General features: G+C 35.3%; 1 protein-coding gene and 1 long non-coding RNA gene across 3 annotated transcripts; one reads left to right on the top strand and one right to left on the bottom strand.

Moving 5' to 3' along the window:
• Positions 1 to 450: 450 nt before the first annotated feature.
• On the bottom strand, positions 451 to 15,501 carry LOC116297511 (epithelial sodium channel subunit gamma-2). Of its 2 annotated transcripts, XM_031705754.2 has the most exons (12): positions 15,182 to 15,501; positions 13,338 to 13,449; positions 12,178 to 12,721; positions 10,102 to 10,220; positions 9,315 to 9,478; positions 8,584 to 8,694; positions 7,112 to 7,226; positions 4,995 to 5,073; positions 4,839 to 4,896; positions 4,095 to 4,153; positions 3,780 to 3,855; positions 451 to 2,092 (listed from the first exon to the last, which is right to left on the bottom strand). In XM_031705754.2, exons 1-12 carry the CDS (start codon positions 15,443 to 15,445, stop codon positions 1,895 to 1,897), a joined length of 1,899 nt encoding a protein of 632 aa, XP_031561614.2. In that variant the 5' UTR covers positions 15,446 to 15,501; the 3' UTR covers positions 451 to 1,894. The 2 variants fall into 2 exon arrangements, with proteins under 2 accessions (XP_031561614.2, XP_088895649.1); XM_089039523.1 differs by lacking the exon at positions 451 to 2,092 and having other exon boundaries at positions 3,784 to 3,855; positions 4,828 to 4,896.
• Positions 4,696 to 14,581, top strand: LOC116297512 (uncharacterized). The gene is made up of 4 exons (XR_004197239.2): positions 4,696 to 4,817; positions 6,653 to 6,724; positions 9,268 to 10,231; positions 14,057 to 14,581. It is a non-coding gene; the product is annotated as an uncharacterized LOC116297512 (long non-coding RNA).
• Positions 15,502 to 21,303: the final 5,802 nt, after the last annotated feature.

The raw sequence follows: 21,303 nt of genomic DNA, 5'->3' as shown, positions 1-21,303 counted from the left end.
TTATCATTATCATTATTATCATTATCATTATCATTATCATTATCATTATCATTATCATTATCATTATCATTATCATTATCATTATCATTATCATTATCATTATCATTATCATTATCATTATCATTATCATTATCATTATCATTATCATTATCATTATCATTATCATTATCATTATCATTATCATTATCATTATCATTATCATTATCATTATCATATCATTATCATTATCATTATCATTATCATTATCATTATCATTATCATTATAATTATCATTATCATTATCATTATCATTATCATTATCATTATCATTATCATTATCATTATCATTATCATTATCATTATCATTATCATTATCATTATCATTATCATTATTTTCTTTTCTTCTTTTTTTTAAAACGGGTCCGGGTCCGGATCCGGGTTCGAGTCCGGACATTAAATATTAGACTGACACATTGACTAAAAATTTTTATTTCACGGGTTACTGAATGCCTTCACTCTGCTATAAAAGCGTACAAATTAGTGCAAAGTTTTGTAGATCTAAGGATGACAGGGTGTACTGATCAACTAACTAATGTGTGCTAATTAATTGAGTATTTTTTTACAAAGTTTTTTCCACATGTTATATACTGGCTACGGGGGTTTGTAGTGCTTTTTGTTTTTGAATCTAGTAACGTCTTTTATCTCTGCTTTTTAATGAATCTTAATTCTTCATTGTATCAACTGATAGACCAATTTAGCTTCGTTGTTTGTTGCAACATTTCAGACCATGTGATGCAACTCTTGGGAGTTGATTCTTTCAAATGTAAATATTTTAACATGTTCGTCATAAAAGAACAATTCTCAAGGGAATGTCATGTGATCTGAAATGGGCAATTTGCATACAAAGATAAATGGGTCTATTGATGGCCACTAAATGATTTATCATATCGTGTCAATGCTTTGCTTTCTTGGGGGGAAGGGGGGTGACTATGCAAGCAAAAACGAAACCCCCAAAAATGAAACATTCTTCAAATTTAATATACATAGGATAACTGCTTATATCTGTAAAAATATTGCTAATCAGTTCGTCAAAGTTAATTTTGCGCGTTCAGAACATCGAACACTTTGGTGTTACAAAAATGCATTGACTTACGAAAAAAAATCTAATACATTTACTGTAAACTTCTTCAAGATTCTATCTCTTTCTATCTCTGTTCATTCAAATATATATTGACATTTTCATTTAGCATTGACGACTCTTTAAAACTCCATTGGATGAGCTTTAGCCTCGAATCCAGAAATTGCTGCTTTCGTTATTATAATTTTTGCTTTTGTTAACCGACCTCAGAAGTGGGGCTAAGCCACACTGGACGGTTTTAAGACTCGTCAATAGGGACCTTAAGCTGCAGGACGGCAAAGTGGGCGACAATATCGGCGAAATTGAGGCGCTTCAACCTTCTATTGTATTATTCTTTCGTGTTTACCTAGTATTTTACTCAATGAGCATCCCCGTTTTAGAGTGAAATGACGTCTTTTGGGAGCGCTTTACTTATAACGAAAATCAGCAAAGATAAGCTTTTGGCGTAGCCGTTCTATTTAGTTCGTAAAAATAGGGCATTTCACGTCTTACTTTCAGCATAAGACGGCAATTATGCACGCAGTGTTTCGCACATTCCAACGAGTATCTATTGAATAGCGCAATTAGTGCTATTGTGTGGTTGCCGTCGTCGTCGTCTTTGCCGTCCTGCAGCTTAAGGTCCCTCAATTTTACTATAGGCAGTCCAAGTGTTTCATTCTTTCCGATCAGTGATAGCTTTGGGCAAACCATTTTTGGTCTCCTTCAGAACAACGCTATCAGATATTGGCAATTAACTCAATATTACTATAGCCAGGCCAAGTGTTTCATTTTTTCAGATCAGTCAGGTTTGGGCAATCCAGTTTTGGTCCCCAGAACAATGATACCTTCACAGTCTCGATCTCTTACTTTCTTTTTTCTTCCACATAAATAAATAAATAACAATACGATCAATTCAAGGACCTCTACTGCTGCAAGTACAGATACACCGAGCCATAGTCCCAGTTGACCTCCAATGTCAGATACGAAATCAACTGGCTGAAGAAATAAAACAAGAAAAATTTGTTGCGATCTCGAAGTATAACTCATACCGCTAAATCCCGGTATAAGCCCCCTCCCCCTCCGTGTTTATTTTAGACTTTATTACAGCTTTATAATTGCTTTGATATGAAATTATTCGAATCATGATTCTCAGCGCTCTCACTTTTGTGACTTGGATATCTTTCATCTATGGGAAGCACGGGTGGCGTCAAGGGCGGATCCAGCCAAAATTTTAGGGGGTCTTGCGTTCTGCTGAAGGGGGCTTTTACTATACATAACAGGTTTCCAATCGTTGATGAAATTCTTTGGGAGAGTCTGCCTGCCTTAAGTTATTTGGCAGACTATTCCATAATTACGCACCACTGTAGGTAAATGTGTTTTTGAGATAATTTGTGCGCGGAAGAGGAATGTTCAGTTTGTTGGCGCAGTCTCGTAATAAATAACAAGTGATATCCCTCGTGAATACAAATTTAGAGCTAAGGTATTCAAGAGTGGTACCATGTAGGGCCTTGAAATCTAAGATGGCCTTTTGTTTTTGTCTTTGAACACTAAGGATAGATCAACCCAGTTTTTCAATCAAAGCCCCGGCATCTACATCGTAATTAGAGAAGGTCAACACCCGTGCTGCACGATTCTGGAGCTTCTGTAGTTTATCTGAGAGAGTTTTTCCACAATTACCCCAAACGACATTACAATAGTCGAAATGGGGCTGTACCAATGCTTTATAAATAATGCGTAATGTTGATAGTGGGACCAATGGCCTAATTCGCTTTAGGGACCCAATACCTGAAGCAATTTTTTTGGAAAGCTTTTCAATGTGATTTTTCCAGGTAAGATTGCTGTCTATGAGTACACCAAGGAATTTAGTTGTACTCACTTGAGTAATTGGTACTTCATTTAACTCGAGAACTGGTGTAGCAGCAAGGGTGTTGAGTTTTTGCTGTGATCTAATCAACATAAATTCTGTTTTAGTCTTGTTTAAAGTAAGTCTATTTTTTGAAAGCCAACAGCTGATGTTTCTCAGATCTGTATTAAGACGTGATTGAATCAATGTTGGATCACTATCAGCGTATGTCAGACTAGTGTCATCTGCATACATACTTGGCTTAGAATTTAGAAGACAATTAGGTAGGTCATTTATGTACAACAGAAATAACAAAGGTCCCAGGATTGTTCCCTGTGGTACAAGTAGTGAAAGCGCTCGCTTCTCATCAATGGACCCAGGTTTGAGTCCTAACAGGGTCGGTGTTGTGTATGAGTAAAGTTGTTTGTTGGTTGTCTCCTGTGCTTCGAGGGTTTTCCGGGTTCTCCGGTTTTCCTCCCTCCGCAAAATTCAACTCCTAAATTCCAATTAGAATTTCAGTGGATGAAGAGCCACTCTGTGGAAATGCAACCGCTTAATCCTATTCTTTTTTTTACTTATTTTATTTATTATTCATTTTAACATTTTTGAAAAAAATCGATTTAAGGTCTTCGTTGTCGGCTGGACCTGGGACAATGAATTTCAACACCATATTCTCCATCTTCCCTTAAGAATATTTGCTGGCTTTGCTGCTCGAGCACTCGCTTGATATATGATGTCATTTGACTATTTGTTAAGTAACGCATCCTCCCCCCCCCCCCCCCCCCCCCCCCCCATGAAGTCAATTAATTGTTTAAACGCTGTAAAGTTAGACTCGCTTACCCCATAAGAGGATTTTTCTTCAGTTACTTCGTTATTCAAGTCCTTGTAGTACACACGCATTTCCAAGTAATTATCCCTGATCATCATAAAATTATCAGAATGTTAGCTCAATTGCTCAATAGTCTACTTAGCTCCCACTCTGACAGTCTGCCTATCTGCCTGTCTGTTCAATGGTTAGTTAATCGGGTTGGTTTGAACGTTAGAACATACCAGCACCACACACGGTCAAGGTAAGCGTCATTCAATAATGTACAACACAATCTAGTCATATCTTACTGAACAGTTTGGAATTGTCTCAAATAACGTGTAACATACTTGAACGTGATATTTTTTGTCGCATTTGGGTTTACTTTTGCTTCTAAATTTGCTTCTGCCTTGAAGAAAAAGAACAGTTTGGAGTGTTAGCATCATTTATAATGTAATTTATTTATTTTTCTACTTCCTTCCTTTCTTCCTTCCGTCCGTTCATCCATCCATCCATCCATCATTACATTCAATCGGATTCATTCTCCTCTCATTCGATCACCTCTCATTTTTTCTATCATTCTTTCTTTATTTCTTCCTATTTTTGTATGTCGTGGTGGAACACAAACGCATAAAACTCAAACCATCATGTCAAGAAGGAAATAACTATTTTATAGAGTAAGACCTGGGCCCGGTTGTACGAAGAGTGAATAGCGCTATCCGACGGATAAATCTTATACAGTGGATAAATATATTGGATACCAGCATCGACTTATACACTAGATAAAGATTTGTCCGTCGAATAGCCCTGTCCACTTTTGGTACAATTCATACAACTGGGCCCTGGGTGTATATAAAATTTATTTTGACTTTGGTGCAGGATCCCTGTGGTTTTAAACGTTTCGGGCTTCCTTTGTCAAAGGCCAGGTCTCTAAGCTAAATTCAAGATGGTGAACAGTGTCAAGTGTTTCTTTGGCTATAATATCTGCAAGTTTTGTTCATATTTTTGACATTTTAAACTCTTTAAATGGCAGGAAAATCCCCCAAAAGAAAGAGTATTCACTTCAAAGAAAGGTAAGCTTACCAAATCCATACCTCATACGTTTTTGACGGCCAGGCTGCCATAGAGAAAGTAGTCTTGAATGATTCTTCTCTGAAATACGGGGGAAAAGTCGAAAATAAAGCTGATCATGAAAACATTTTGAGCACAACGTAAAGCAGGAATTCAAGATTTTCTGTCTAAAAGAATACCTGCAAGGGAGAAGGCATTCTTTTGAGCAATTAAGTTCTTGTTCTCCATACATCTGTAGAACTTTGCTCAAGCATTTTGCTAAAAAAAAAATTAAAAACGGTGACTGTTCATATGTTTTCATTCGTAAATGCATACTTTTGTAAACGAATCCTGTGCGTCCACCGATAAGGGCTGGTTTACACTTCAACATAAGCATAAACATAAACTTGCATAAGAAACATAGCACTATTGTAATGCCCGGTTCACACTTTGGATTTCAAAAGCATAAGCACAAGAATAAGCATACGAAAATGGAAAAGCTTTTCATCATACAAAGACAAATACACAAGAGACCATTTGTGCCCTTTGTTTAAGATAAAATGTTCTGGTTGAGTGCTAGCAACTATTAGTCACTAAATAGCTACTATTTGTCAGTATCAACTTTGTTTTTATTTCATGGTTTTGCTGCATGCGCTCTATTTCTTATGCTTATGTTTACGTTTATGTTGAAGTGTGAACCAGCCCTAAACGATCAACGTTTACGAATCGTTTTCAGCCGTGCACACGGATCCACTTTAAAAAGCGTTTTCAAAAGTATGGTTTTCGGTGACCGTTTTCATCGTGTGGACGGAAGGGCTAAACGCATCTGAGAGGCAATAACTATTTTGTTATGACTGCACACCGGACAATCCTCATAATTGGAATCTTTGAAGCTAGTGTAATAACAATTCTCTACTTTCACATCCCCATAATGCCTGGCGTCTTTGGGGGGTAACCAAGCAAAAAACTGTCCCAAATTGAAAGGTCTCTTAATTTAATATATACTATACCTGCTTTTATCTGTACAATACTGATTATCAGTTTATTCCAAGTTATTTTTGCGTGTACAGATCATCAAGAGTTTTGGTCTTACAGAAAATGTATTGACTTACGAAAAATGTTTAAAATTTACCTTAAACGTCTTCAAGCTTCTATCTTTTTCTGTTTTTTACTTCCTCATTTTATTTTTGGATACCAAACAAGGTATTGTCAACATTGTCTGATCAGCCTTCAGCAAAATTAGTGGGTTTTTACCCTCTGGTTACCCCCCAAAGACGCAAAGTATTATGAGGATTCGAAAGTAGAGAATAGAATACTCCACACATTCTCACGGGACTCACACACTCAATACACTGTGCTCTGGCGGAACTGTACAGTAGAATTACCATACGGAACGAGTATGCATTCTCAAACTCATTAATAATTCATGAGGTCAATGACAAATGGCGACTTTGCATTTTAGTCACGAGCACGTACCTTGAGACTTAATCAAAAACGGATCAAGACACTGATCAAAACACCAACGGATGAACGAATAATTTCGAAGGAATATTTATTCTCACGAGATTCAAGAACAAATGAATTATAATAAGTTTGAGAAGTCAGTTTAAAAAATCGTGCTTCGTGTTTGATCAGGACAAATAATATAATAGTTACTCGAAACAACAAAAGCACTCGGCCCAACGGCATCGTCCTTTCATCTGTTTCTCGGTGTATGGGTGCCCTGATCAAACACTCGCACTCGTTTTTGATCTCTTACATCATTGATTCTCCTGAAACTTAGTCACTGCCAAATGAAACTCAAAGTTTGAAGTGTAGAAAAATCATTCATCTGACTACGTGCGTATTCGAATTTTAGGAAGCAATTTGCCAATGATCTCAAGTGGTTATGAATCGAGGCAGTCAATCACAAAGATAAATGTATTTAAAGGTAAGTTCGATACACATTAATCTTAGTTGCAATGGCGAGCTCGCAAATTTGATTAACGTCAATATGAATCGAAGTAGTCAATCACAAAGATAAATACAATTAAAGGTAAGCTCGATACACATTAATCTTAGTTGCAATGGCGAGCTCGCAAATTTGATTAACGTCAATATGAATCGAGGTAGTCAATCACAAAGATAAATACATTTAAAGGTAAGCTCGATACACATTAATCTTAGTTGCAATGGCGAGCTCGCAAATTTGATTAACGTCAATATGAATCGAGGTAGTCAATCACAAAGATAAATACATTTAAAGGTAAGCTCGATACACATTAATCTTAGTTGCAGGCGGATCTGTCGGAGAGAAGTTCTAAGAGAGACAACCTACCCACTGAACTGTTCAGAACATCACAGACAGGTGTAGCAACATCCCTCGGATATTTGTACTCAATGCATTCACAGTACTTTCGCTGATTATAAGCCAAACAGGATCCCGTACAGGCCTAGAAAAACCAAACCAAAACACAATCAATCGTCTGTTTGTTTGTTACGTTTATGTTGCAGGGCTCAGTTTATGTTTCTGATTCAGACAATAGACATTTAGCACGACGTTCTTGCTAGCCCATTACAGGACCGTACTCCAGGGGTGCACGTGTACCCCCCTTATAAAAGCTTAAGGTCCGCTCATCCATCTCCTATTGCTTTTAAAATTGCATGTAAATGTTCTTTGATTTGTTGCTGGAAGAGTTGCCATATTGAATCTTATTAATGTCTCTCTTGGTATTTGCGGGCGTATCGCGAATCCCTCAGTTAGTGGTTAGCAGTTAGCGGTGAACACGTTGCTAAATTTCTCTATAGCAAACCATTGAAATACAGTTGCAGCAGTTTAAAATCTTGTCTCACAAACAATTACTCAGTATCTGTTTCAAAGAGTTCTTTAAGGATTACAAGACAACTTTTATTCTATATATTTTTACAGGACAATGCACAATTCAAGGGTTGCAAGAATTCCCAAGAGAGTTAAAAGACAAAAACATGGCGGCCATTGTGGTACCGTTAACAATGGATACTAATGAGAAATCTTTTGTTAAATGGTACCAACATGGCCGCGATGACGTAACGTGCAAACGAAGAATTAATGGTTTTCACGCCCGCCATGTTGGATGAATTTAACAACGATTCGTGATTAGTCTCTTTTGTTATATCATCCAACATGGCCGCCGTGTCTTTTGTTATTTCTTTTTCTTGGGAATGATTTCAAACCAGCAATAGAAACATTATATAATCCCGCCTTAAGCTCGCAAACCTTTTCCGAGAAAAATATGCTTGAAGAAACACGAATCGCATCTTTAATATATGATTAATTTTCAAATACCAGTTTTTTTTAATTCTAAGATTTTTTTGCTGATTTATTGAGCATATGGGAATAGCAACGGTCACTAAGGGGAGTGGGAACGATGAATAGGCCATTTTCTATATCATAAAATTTAGCCTTGATTGAAAGGCTTTACACCTAAAGTATACACCTAATTGAAAAAAACGTAGTCGGGTTCGAGAAGGTCATATCATCGAAGCTAAGACCGAAAAGGATTTTGGGTACTCCGAAATGTGTATTATATTTGCATATAGACATGTAAAAATGCACAGTAGAGCAAAGTCAGTCGACCGAGATTAACAACATGCCAAAGCCATGATGCATTAAATGTGCACAGGAAGGGAAAACTGCAATACGCATGAAATTAGCATAATTGTTTGTCTTCCCATGCTCCCCTTCGGTCTTAGATTCGATGATATTAATTTTTTTTGAACCCGACAACGTTTTTTCAATTAGTTGTATAGTATACTACGTCTTTTGCATACCATTAAAGAGTAAGAAGCGCCGTATTCTGTATTATAGAGATTTTCAGGGCTGCTTAACTTGGTATCTAAACATCTGCTCTGTTCTCTTGAGTTATCTCGTCTTATCTCCGCCTGATAAATAATCGTTCAATGTCAGGTCAAAATGCTTCCTTTATCATAAACGAGCAAATAAATAGATAGACAATATATACTTAGAAAAGAGACTGAATTACGAGGCGGAGTGGGAGGGAGTGGGTTGATGGACAACCGGCGGCCATTTTGGGTCGCAAAGTATTATGGGGTTCCAGAAGGCAAAACAACAACAAAAAAGATGGCGGATAATATGTAAAGATTCTTGTGCACGTATTTTTTCTTTTCTCTTCTTTTCGTTTATTTTATTTCATTTTATTTCATTTTGTTTTGTTTTGTTTTGTTTTGTTTTGTTTTGTTTTGTTTTGTTTTGTTTTGTTTTGTTTTGTTTTGCTTTATTTTATTTTATTTTGCTTTGTTTTGCTTTGTTTTGCTTTGTTTTGCTTTGTTTTGCTTGTTTTGCTTTCTTTTCTTTTCTTTTCTTTTCTTTTCTTTTCTTTTCTTTTCTTTTCTTTTCTTCTCTTCTCTACTCTTCTCTTCTCTTCTCTTACTCTTCTCTTCTCTCTGTTTTCTTGAGTTTTTATTATTACAAGCTTTATTTCATATCATTACTAGGATTGGCAAAAACATGAATACGTGATCTGTAGTTTGCGATAACATACCTTGTTGATGCCAAATGAAGCAGAGATGCCAGGAGGTACGGTTATGCCGTCTTCGTACGGAAAAGGCATTTGTCCTTGGTGATTGACAAGAATCTTGAAGCCGGCGGCTGGTGAAAGTTGGTCAATGTAGTTCTCCTGATCGACAAAAAGCCGGAGAGATAGACCTTGTAAGATAAAATGAGAAATATATAGTGTACCTCAACCATGATTATAGTTTCGACTGCAAGTCTTGGCATTAAGTTACAACTAAACCAGCAAGAGAGTACAACAACAACAGCATTAGCAAGAACAACAACAACAACAACAACAACAACAGTAGCAAGAACAACAACAGCAACAACAACAACAACAACAGTAGCAAGAACAACAACAGCAACAACAACAGCAACAACAACAACACCAACAACAACTACAACAGCAAATTTATTCTTTCCTGGTCCAGTATACTGAAAATCGTGCGCTCTGATTGGCTGCGCAATCCGGCGGGAATTTTCTATCTCTGCCCGCGGTTCGCTATCCTGACTTAAGGCTTACGTCATTCAAGTGGGCGGTTGGGAAAACGGTTTGTTAAATGACAAAACAAATCACAAAACGACCTGTAAACTGTCCTAAAGTCGGTCCAAAAAAACTGTGCCTTCGGTCTTGAAAACAAAACCCCTGGCCTTGCAGCCTTGGTCTGTATATTCTAGACCTTGTGTAAAGTTTCCCCTATCCAGACCGGAACGTCTGGAAATCACTCTTTTCAATATTAAATTTACTACGATAATTAGTAGAAAGCATCGTTTACCCTGAACAGGTCCCACCATGTTGGACTTCAGTGTCTTCATCTTCCCACCAGGATTAAATACAAAGCAGTTGCCGTACTTGTAGTGCCAAAAGGTGTTCCAACGAGCAATGGACGACTGCCTAGAAACAAGGTAACACGATAAACACGTTTATCTTGGAATACAAGCCTTAAGGAAAAATCCAAAAAAAACCTTCACTTTCTGGGTGGATGGAATCAAATCATCCATAGTTCCCTGCGCCATCTTGAAAGGTAACCGTGCATATATACCTATTTGAAAAATCGTTGTCGCAACCAAGAGCAACAACCAACAAGCCAAGATATGATGTCAAGTCGTCGGTACTTTTAATTATGATCACATTTATTCATGGCTATAGCGCTACACCAATTATTATCTCAAGCAGCCTTGCTTGGACCAATTTGTGAAGTCAATATAAATGAAAATGCACCATGAATAAACTAATTCCACTTAAAAGTATCGGCATTCTCTGCGGTCTTGGCTTGTTGCTTGTGGCTTTTGGTGCGACAACGATTTCTGAAATAGGTGTATATGCCTGTAAAGTCTTAAGAAAGCTTACAGTCAAACTGCACCTCAAGCGTGAAAACGTAGAGGTCATTAATGTTTTTCTTTTTTGTTTTTTTGCTTTTTTTTTTTTCTGTTTTTTTTGTTTGTTTTTTTGTTGTTTTTTTTTTTTTGTTTTTGTTTGTTTGTTTTTTGTTTTTTGTTTGTTTGTTTTTGATTCTTGATTTCATTATTCGATTTGAACATTCATTATTCAAAGAGAATCTTCAATATTCAAAAAAATATAATAGTTTGAAAATTCGATTAACTTGGCTCTTGTTTATAGCGGAAACAGAAGGTAAGTCATCAATATTACATATTTCTTGCACAAAAAGGTTGCTCTTGAATTTCAGCTGCGTATATGCTTGGCTTTTGTATGTGCGAGGCTTGAAAGATTCGTTTTCAATAATGAATGTTCGAATCGAATAATGAAATCAAGAATTCAAAACTAAAGTCATTAATGACATCCTACGTGTTTACGCTTAAGGTGCTTCAGTTTGAGTGTAAGGTCTATATTATATCAAGGTCACCGCCTTTCTCACTCACGTACACATACATGGGCATGCTTACCTTCCAAAATGGCGCAGGAAACTGTAAAAGTGTGGACACACGGTGCAACATTGCCCGCATCATTGCAAGCAACAAATTTGAATCGAGGTGACATACATTGCAACAAAATCACACAACATTGCTTGTGTCAGCCTGCTATGTTATGAATGAATGAGTGAACCTTTACTTATACAGGGTAGCCCTTTCAGTTACATAAAATAACTGTTATCAATAAGAGCCCTGATAAAATCCATACAATAATAAATATAACTTAAGTACAATGCTAAAATATGGAACTAGTACTATGCTAATAAAACATAAAATATAACGCTAATTTATAATACAAAAAAAATAATGCTAAGATATTTGGTCAGCAAATTTGGTGCAAGCTGATTGGCTGGAAATTTCAAAATGTTGCAGGTAATGTTGCAGCCATGTTCATATGATCAAATTTGTTGCGCGCAATGTTGCAAGAGTAGAGCGTGATTCAACTTCACATTTGTTGCATGCAACGTTGCGTACAACAAGTTTGGGGTAGACACGCTGCAGCATTCCTGTTGAGTGCAATGCTGCACCGTGTGTCAATACCTAAAGGGGACTATTATTTAGTGTCATTTTTTTAAAATTTAACTTCTAGCCGTGCATCGACCCCAATAATTTCCAGTAAAAGAGGTCCCTTAGTAGCTTAAAAGCATTCTTAAGAATATTAAATAATAAAAGACATAAAAACGTCATAAGAAATTTAATATGTTGATTTAGAAAGGCAAACCCTGACTGAGTAAAGAAAGTGAGTATCAAGGAACACAGCGGCATTTTATAACTCAAAATGCGTAATACCAGTTATATGCCAAAACATGGCTTTCTTAAAGGTAGCACAAAGCAATTCTTCTAGACAAATGTGAGAAGAAACTTAAAGAAAGGCTGAATATAATTTTCGATATAAAAAAATATGAATAATAACAACATACTTGCAGTCTATTCCTCTGTACGAACACTTTACCACGGTATCATTAAACTGATGTCCAATGGCTGCTAGCTTGTTCTCATCAATAGAAGCAAGGATTGCTGACAAAGTCTCTTCCTGTTTGATCTCTTTAGTCAGGCGCTCAATATTCTCGAAAACGTCATCTTCGTCGTTGCTTGAATCGATATTAAGCTCGTTTACTTCAGCACCAACGATGTTATTCACAATTGACTTCATTTTATTTCCCAGTTTAGGGGTTGATGTCGATTGTGCTTTAGGCAGAGATGTTTGTAGTGATGGTAGGTTTCCTACATTTGGCAATACTGTTGTCAATAATTGATTGACAACACCCAGAATACCAGGAACAGGGGTTGAATCTGGCAGAGATGATTGCACTGTTGATAATATGTTTCCTGCATTTGGCAGGGCAGGACTTACTGTTGTCAATAATTGATTGACAGTACCCAGAATACCAGCAGCAAGAGTCGTATTCCGACCGGGAAGGATTTGTGCATTTTGTAAGCCGATACTGCTCAACACTTCTTCACCTTTTAAGTTAAAGAATGACGTTCGGTAAAAAATTAATTTATATTTACAAAATTAATCACTTAAAATTTATTATTAGACATTATTATTTTAAAATTAATTAAAGTTTAAGAGCAAACCATTTGTGAAAGTGAACTGTTATGGATACCAATGTTTTGAAATCGCACGGACTTTTAATGGTATCTGTGAATAGCTGACTTATAAACTAGGCTAAGCCTGTGCAAATGAGTCTGTAGTCTTCAAAAACAGCAGTATGCATTGAATGTGAGACTAGTGTATTTGCCAGGTGACAAAGTTGGGTTTTGTTGCCGGTTGGACGTCAGTAGTAGATCCGCTCGTTTTATGTCACAAAACTGAAAGACCACAGACAGCAATACAATACATCAGAAACTTAGAAGAGAGTTGAAACGTGTGACACTTATTGGAAAACACAATATTTTCAGAGGCACTTGCCAAGTCACTTTGATTGACGTCCATGAGAACATACTTTGATTCGACGGCTAATTGTATTCCGCGCTGGTCATTGACAACAACTTTTGAATTTTCTAAAATTAACTAATTAAACTAAATATTTATAAATTCACAATATGGGTTAATGGGATAAATATAATTGATCACCTTTGTCAAGGATTTTTTTAAGCGTGACGTAATCTTTGGACGGCAAAGTGTCCAGTAAAGTCTTGCGAAGAGGATTCAAGTTGCAAATCGTGACGCTTGGAAATGGAAGAGTCTAGAATTTTTTATAGAAAAATATGTTAATACGCCTCATGTTCTAAGTTGCTTCTCTACAGCTCCCAGAGTATCACAGTACAAGGACGTGCGCGCGTGTTTTATATTCCTTAAAAATAAATTCCAATATCATGTACATAAATTTGCCAAAAATATTTAACATAGACGTGTTTTTGTATTAATATAATGGCAAAGTACTAACTGATTGGCGACGTTTTAGATTTACTTATCGATTTTGTGGAATACTTGTTTTTTAATAAAAACAGGCAGCGGTTTCCTCTTTAGAACAAAAATCTAGATATTGAGTTAATTGTTAAGAAGATGAAAGCCTTTATTCATTTCCTGCTCAAAGTGGAAGATTATTGAATTAGGAATTAAAGTTTACGATAAAGTGAAGCATCTTAGTTGACAAGCAAGATATATTACAGGATTGGTGAAAGAATATTTGTTGTTTTCGTTAATTTTTTTTCTTCTTCTTTTTCTTTTTTCTTTTTGCAAAAGGTTATAAATGTAATTAAGTCGACGAAAAACGTGAACTGAGCTCAATATATTCATAACAACTAGCGTGATAAGATATAATATTTTTTATTTTTTTTGTTATCACTAAGAGAACGACAGCAGCAACGACCTCACGGGGAAACAGCAAGAGACAAACCAAATAGAAGCGCAGAATTAAAACAACGGAGACGGCAACCAAGTGACAATAACAGGGATGTTTTCGAAAGCTACGGCAGCAATTAACAACTCAGCAGCTGTAGCAAGAGCAACAACAACAACAACAACAAAAATTAACAGTTACTATACAATGCCATCAGCAACACCAGGAACATAACGACGGCGAATAAGGAAACTATGTGTATAGGTAATAGGACTACATGCTGTCCAATTTGGAAATAATTGGATGAAAAAAATTCCGAGGACTGACAAAATTGGAAGAGACCGACAGGTCCGAGTCCAATTTGGTAGTCAGAGAAAATTTTTGAATTCAATTATTTCCAAATTGGACAGACATGTAGTCCTATTGCAGATTAATTATTTCATCCCAAACTTTACTATACTAGGAAAATGCGAATGGAAATGATCCAAATTAATCTTTAATTTGGACAGGAAAAGAATTTGAAGATATATATATGGGATTATAGAGTGATGCTATATAATTAGTACAGTAATAATACTAGCTACAACTTTGAAATACAGAACAAGAACAAAAAATCAACTTATTAAACTTTTGGTATAGTGGTATTGCAAAGCAAGCCTCTCAATTTCGGGTTCGATTCCTGGACTCTTCAATGGCTCTTTTCTCATGCGGTTGTCTTTCCTCCGCAAAACTTAGTGCGCTAAATTCCAATTCGAGCAGTGAGTCAGCCGTGCGTACTCCGGCTTAGATCAGCCCAAATTGTTTCAGTTCGATTTGTGAATTACTAAGCCGTACCCTGGATCAGCTGTTGCAGGGTTTGATCTAAGGGTTAGCCGTGACCTGACTTATCAGCCTTGAGGTTTCTTCAGGGTCCAATCTGTGAGTTAGCCGTACCCTGACTTAGATCAGTTGTTGCAGGGTTTGATCTGTTAAGTTAGCCATGCCCTGACTTATCAGCCTTGAGGTTTTTTCAGGGTTCAATCTGTGAGTTAGCCGTGACCTGACACTGATCAGCCCAGAGGGGTAGAGGCTATTTCAGGGTTACGTTTTTGGAAAGTTTTGAAGGATTAAGAAATCGATTTACAAAACCTCTTACCGATGCACTCTGAATAGTAATACTGGTACCGATGGGGTGACTTTTATACTTCGTATAGAGTTCTCTGAAGTGATAGGCTGACGTCGTTAATGCACCCAAGAATAGCAACAGCCAAATTAATCTGTGAACGAGGTATTTTGCACCAGCAGCTCGACCAAGGCCATGAATGGAAGTGTAGTCACAGAACTCTTTGATGACAGACAATGCGGAAGATTGTTTAGTTTCTGGTTTTTCGTTTTCTTTGGATTGACTTTTTGTCGACATTTTGACTAGTTATTCAAAGTCTTGAACTTGAAGGCTCGACTATCTTGCTCTGCTGTTGAAAGAAAATGAGAGGTTGTTGGAGATCTGGCTAGACTTTGATGTCATTAATTTATATTCAGTAAACTTTAATTGAAAAATGAACTTCTCATTTGCTTAATTAATGAGAAAGCAAGTTATTATTTCAATCGAAATTGATTTATTTTTTTCTAAGTTTTAGGGAAAAGATCACAATATCCTATTTAGAGCACTTTCGAAATCTTTTTCTTTCTCGTATTCTAATTCTATTCCTGTTTAAATTGTTTTTCTAGGCAAATCAGTGAATTGTCTTTTCATAATCAATTATAGATAAAACTAGAAACTTGACAAATAATACGTATTGCAATGATTACGAGCTGAAAGGTGCTACAGGCTTCGATGCATTCGATAAAGGTAAACTTCAGTTGGTAGCATAATCATGGTAGTTGATTATAAATAGCAGTTTTTTTAGGATGTGTGCAATAAATTTAAGGTAAAACAACGCGGAGAATATATAACAACTGAGCTTAATTTTTTTTTTTTTTTTTTGAAGTTTTCCTGTTCTGGAATAGACATCTTCAAAATGAGTATTTTAGAAACTTGACAAATAATACGTATTGCAATGATTACGAGCTGAGAGGTGTCAGGCTTCGATGCACTCGATAAAGGTAAACCAGTTGGTAGCATCAATTATGGTAGTTGATTATAAATAGTAGTTTTTTAGGATGTGCGTAATAAATTTAAGGTAAAACAACGCGTAGAATATATATAACTACTAAGCTAAAAAAAAATTGACAAGTTTTCCCGTCCTAAAATAGACATCTTCAAAAGGAGTATTTTTATTATTTTTTATTTTAGGAAATTGAAATTTAACCAATGCCTAAGGGAAACGAAAAGTGGCAAAGAGAGAAATATCCTGATAATTTTACATATTGTTTCTTCACTTCACAATACTCCATATATATATATATATATATATGAAGAATATATATATATATATGATTCGGTGACAACTTCTTTTTGATGAGAAGTGATTCCAATTACTCTCTATATAAAAATAGCCGTTGGCCCCAAAATAATAAAAGTATTTCACTTTATTACGTTTTCAAGAGCTGAAGGTGATGATTTTTGGTGTATAGCTGTGCGCAAAGCAAAGGTAATCAGCCTTTAGTAAGGTTTACTGTGTATTACTTACCTAGTGGTCGCCTTGAGGTCTCAGTATCAAGCTGATTTGTTTAATATTGATTACATACAGGCATACATACATAACCGATATTAACCTTTCTTTCTTTCTTTCTTTCTTTCTTTCTTTCTTTCTTTCTTTCTTTCTTTCTTTCTTTCTTTCTTTCTTTCTTTCTTTCTTTCTTTCTTTCTCTCTTCCTTTCTTTCTCTCTTCCTTTCTTTCAAACGCGTAACATGAAAAAAGTTGTAACACAAATAAAATAATAAACTGTTTCAACTATGCAAAAAGAAGAAAAAAAAAAAAACTAAACTAAACTAAAAATTAAAAATAAAATAGAAATAAAAATATAATAATAATAATAAAAAAACGTGCAAAAAATATATAAATAGCAAAATATAAACTTGAACTCATTACGTAATGTCTTTCGATCAATGAACGTGCGTTTCCGTTCGTAGAAAAATAAAACAACGGGGGACAGCCATTATCTTTATGTGGATTGCGTGCGGTTACTCGTTCTCCTTTTTCTAAATATCATTCATGAAGCTAATACCTTAACAAAAAGTCCAACATTTGATCCAATATTTAGTCAAAATCGTTACCAGAATGTTATGACACATTGTTGGCTAAATATCATTTGTAAACCACGTCAAACAGGCGAACATTGTTTGAAAAAAATTGATAGGATTTTGGGAAAATGTTTGTTCAAAATCAACTTTGGCTCAACATTCGTCGATCATAATATTCCCCTTCATACACTTTTGGTAGACTATGACAAACCGGTTGCAACATAGGACCACTTAACAGATATTACCTTCATAAAATTGTAGATCACATATTGGGCTCTTTTGTCATGACTTTTGATTTCAAACCTCAACGATGCACGCTTGTTAAACGTTATAATCCTCATGTTTTGATCATGGTCAAACATAATATTTTAATTAATGCAAAATGTACTATCAAACGGTTCTTTTCCTTTTATATTTTTTTATCAGATGGATCATAATCGTAATTGCAAATTATTCATAATTTATCATTCCATTCAGTTCATTATATACTATCATTTCCACACAAGCTTCTGCGGTATGGTATTCTGGTATTCCTGAGTCCATTTTCCTCCAAAGTCTTTAAATTGATCTTAAAAAGAGCCTTGTATATAAAGATTCTGACTAAGCTCGAATGATCGATGAGGTGAATCAATTCTTCTTATGCACGAGCATCTTCCAAAATTTAATTCGGCTGAAACTTCAATGAAGTAATCTTTAAAAATTCTTTGTAAATAACTTCATGTTTTACTTTATTTCTATTAAGCCCAAAGGTCCACTGACTTAACGCACATTCATTGTGGTTAGAATCATTTTATGGTATCTTTTCTTAAATACTAAGTATAAAACTAGTAGATATTTTGTATGGAGCAATGTTTAGTGTTGAGTGTATGACGTCACCAAGTCCTATAAAAATTTCGCAAAAATATTTACGTGCTAGTCCGCCCCCTTTAAAGACGTTCAATGCAAAATTTTAAATACCCTATATTTAAATCGTGACTCGGGACATCACTGGTTTTTCCTCTTGTTCCTTTTGTTGCTTCATCCCATAATAGTAGATCGCTTGTTCGCTGATTGCCTGGAGACAAAAATTCTTTATTTTCACAATCATTCCACATTTTTTACCGGAATCTAATAAGTGCCATATAATCTTAGGGGACGACGATATTTCAATCAATTTTATTATCCTAGTTTACAAACTGTCATTATATAAAGGAAAAGGAAAGGTCCCCTCTCTTACTTTATTTCAATACTTATTTAAACATGAATATATCGAATATAAATTGACCAAAACAAAAAATTAGATAGTAAAGCAAATGAGGAAGTGGAGCAAAATAACCAAGGCACTCGATTTCATTTCTGAAAATTAAAAAGGTATCCATATACCAAGGCACTGCAATTTCCTGCAATTTCTTTTTTTCTTCACGTGCCTCTCCTTGCACGTACTCCTTGAGGATCTGCGATCGAAACCAATGACGCTGCGCAGGAGTTGTTTCATCAATGATTGTATATTAAATATATACATTAATAATAATAATACTTTATTCAAATTCAAACACATGAAAATACATGACCGAATTAGAAAAGGTGGACCCGTAACCTTATCTACTGGATACGCGCGCGAAGCGTAGACTTTTTTAGGTCTGCGTAAATGGCATGTACTGGTCAGATTTTACGGTGGAACCAAACTAATTCAGAGCGAAATTTGGACAATTTTGTTCTCGCTCGCTTCGCAAAACTAGTGCGTTGATTTAACTGGATTTTTCATATAAAGTGCTTCGGATTATCCTAGATTTTAACAGTATATTTTATTTTAAGATTTTAAAAATGTTTAGCCTATTACTTCCGAAAATCAAACAGTGCTAGTTTTAGTTTTTGACTTTTTTTCTCCTCATCCTCATGCACGATTTTTCTGAAATTTTTGGAATCTTATTATCTAGTATTAATACAGCTTGTGTATAAATTTGGATGGAAAGTCTTGGTCAGAAAAAAAGTTATGATGCCACTTGAAAATTCGATCCAAAATTTGAATCATATAAAACAGCGCTGTAGAACCATTGAATGGATTGCCTTACATTTTCGCCGTTTTCTTCAAAACGGATCCAAGTTTTTTCTTCGCTCAAACTTCCTACATCAATAGACCAGAGCTTTATCTAGATGATAGGGAAATTTCTACAGTTCGTCCCATTCAAGTTTTGGAGAAAACGTTTTTTAAAGTGAGGTGTATCTAAAGAGCTCAACTCGTCGGTCGACAACAACGCCCTCGCTTGCCACACTAGTTTTGCAAAGCGAGTGAGAAAAAAAATGTCCAAAATTCGCTCTGAAATAGTTTGGATCCACCTTAACGGTTAAAATTTCGTCTCGTACCGTACAGTTTAAACACAGCAGTGAATTTCATGATAACTCGATTTCTAAATGGCCTTTTTTTACGCTACTGTTTTATTTTTCCTATGAAACTTCTCTTCCATGTAAATTTAAAGCTGGCTTTGTAACCTTTTTGTCACCTTTTATAATGTTAATTTGAATGTTAATCTTTTGTAATTCATTTCACTTATTTAACCATTCTCTTATCGTACTTTTCATCACAGACGATGGTTGTAGCACAATCGAAACATGTCTAGTCAGATTAAAAATTTGGTTTCTATATCAAAATTCTGGTCAAATTCTGGCTGTTTCGATCGCTTGGAAATAATTTAGGTAATATATTATTTAAAATGGACAGTATTATCACTGCCACCAATGAAAAACATAAAAGGTACCTACTGGTTATTTTTGATTGACGGCAGCGAAAAACCAAATTTTAGCGTGCAGCACACTACTACCGAGTTTGCAGAATATGGAAAACCGTTGTAAAGTGTCATCAGCAATATATTTATTTAAACACAGTTATTATGTATAAGCCTTTTACATGATTTGCGAAGTTCATATAACATTACGCTCCATATTTTAGCTTGATCACCATAACAAATAATCATGGTTTAAGATCAGAAATTTTACATTGGCATAATACTGAATAGGTCACATTACCAGCGAAAAAGGTTCGGTCTCAAAATATATATACATCCCAAGTGTTTCATCTGCTTTTGAACGTTGAGTATATTATTGTGTTATACAGAGTTACCCAGTCTCTTCAAGGTGCTATTTGATGTTCGTTATAAATTCTCAAGCTCGGATTTTTCATTTTTTTCAGTGTCAAGGAAATAAAAAAAAAATTGTTCTAATAGTAAGCCAAATACCAAACGTGATTATACATATTTGTCTAATACTGGCTTATCAAAAAGGTCTTATTTTACAGACACTTTGTACGTCAGATTTATAAAATATGCTTCGTGTTTTCGCTTCGTAATAAAAGACGCTTTGAGTGCCATCAATAATATTTTTAATTATTTAGAAGGGTCGATCTTTCAAAATATCGAGGTTCTAAGGAAAAATCCATGTACCAAGCTGGATTCAATGACTTTAAGAATAGGTAAAATTCTACACTCATCGCTTCCACAGCATAGGGCAAAGTGTTCTAAAAAATAGTATAAACCCAAATATCGAAGATACCAAGGTTTCTTGTGGGTAAACCTCGATACCGTCCGTGTTTAACTTTTGTAAATGAGCGCAACCAAAGTGCAGGATTTTCGCTTAGTCACAGTGCCTGTCAGTGATGCTCAATTTAGGGCGCATTTCGACAACCTTCTATTTTGAAGGAAATAAAATTCTGCGGGAAGTTTCAATGCTATTTTTAGAAATAGTTTACCAGAGGGTTTTGATTGGTGGAATAAAAAGAAATCCCATTCCTTGCGGTCATCCAGCGATTTATTGTAGAATAATAATTTTAGGAGTGAAAACTTCATATAGTAACTTTATGTAAATGACCATAGAATACTATGTCATTTAAAATGCCTATGACACCTAATTCAAAATTTTCAAAATTTGTCATTATCATTCTAAATAAGGTGACAAAATGAAAAGTAAATTGTTTTTATATGGTTTGAGTGATGCATCCTGGAGATATCAAGGTTTATATTTCCAATATGTTATCTCCAAAATGCAACAGCAAAACCATATAAAAATATTTTACTATTTAACTTTTTACTTTATTTAGAATCGTTGCTGAACATTTTGAGTAA

This window comes from Actinia tenebrosa, unplaced genomic scaffold (genome assembly GCF_029948245.1).
Source record: "Actinia tenebrosa isolate PJP-AT-01 unplaced genomic scaffold, QUT_ActTen_1.0 PGA_scaffold0__85_contigs__length_37466705, whole genome shotgun sequence".
NCBI lineage: Eukaryota > Metazoa > Cnidaria > Anthozoa > Actiniaria > Actiniidae > Actinia > Actinia tenebrosa.
This window is presented reverse-complemented; position numbering and strand designations above follow the sequence as displayed.

Excerpts from the sequence above, each read along its gene's own strand:
- LOC116297511 (XM_031705754.2), bottom strand. The coding sequence starts at position 15,445 with ATGTCGACAAAAAGTCAATCCAAAGAAAACGAAAAACCAGAAACTAAA. Across the intron at positions 13,450-15,181 it reads TTACTATTCAGAGTGCATCG|ACTCTTCCATTTCCAAGCGT; the intron begins GTAAGAGGTTTT and ends AAAAAATTCTAG. Across the intron at positions 2,093-3,779 it reads AAGAAAAATCCTCTTATGGG|CCAGTTGATTTCGTATCTGA; the intron begins GTAAGCGAGTCT and ends TTATTTCTTCAG.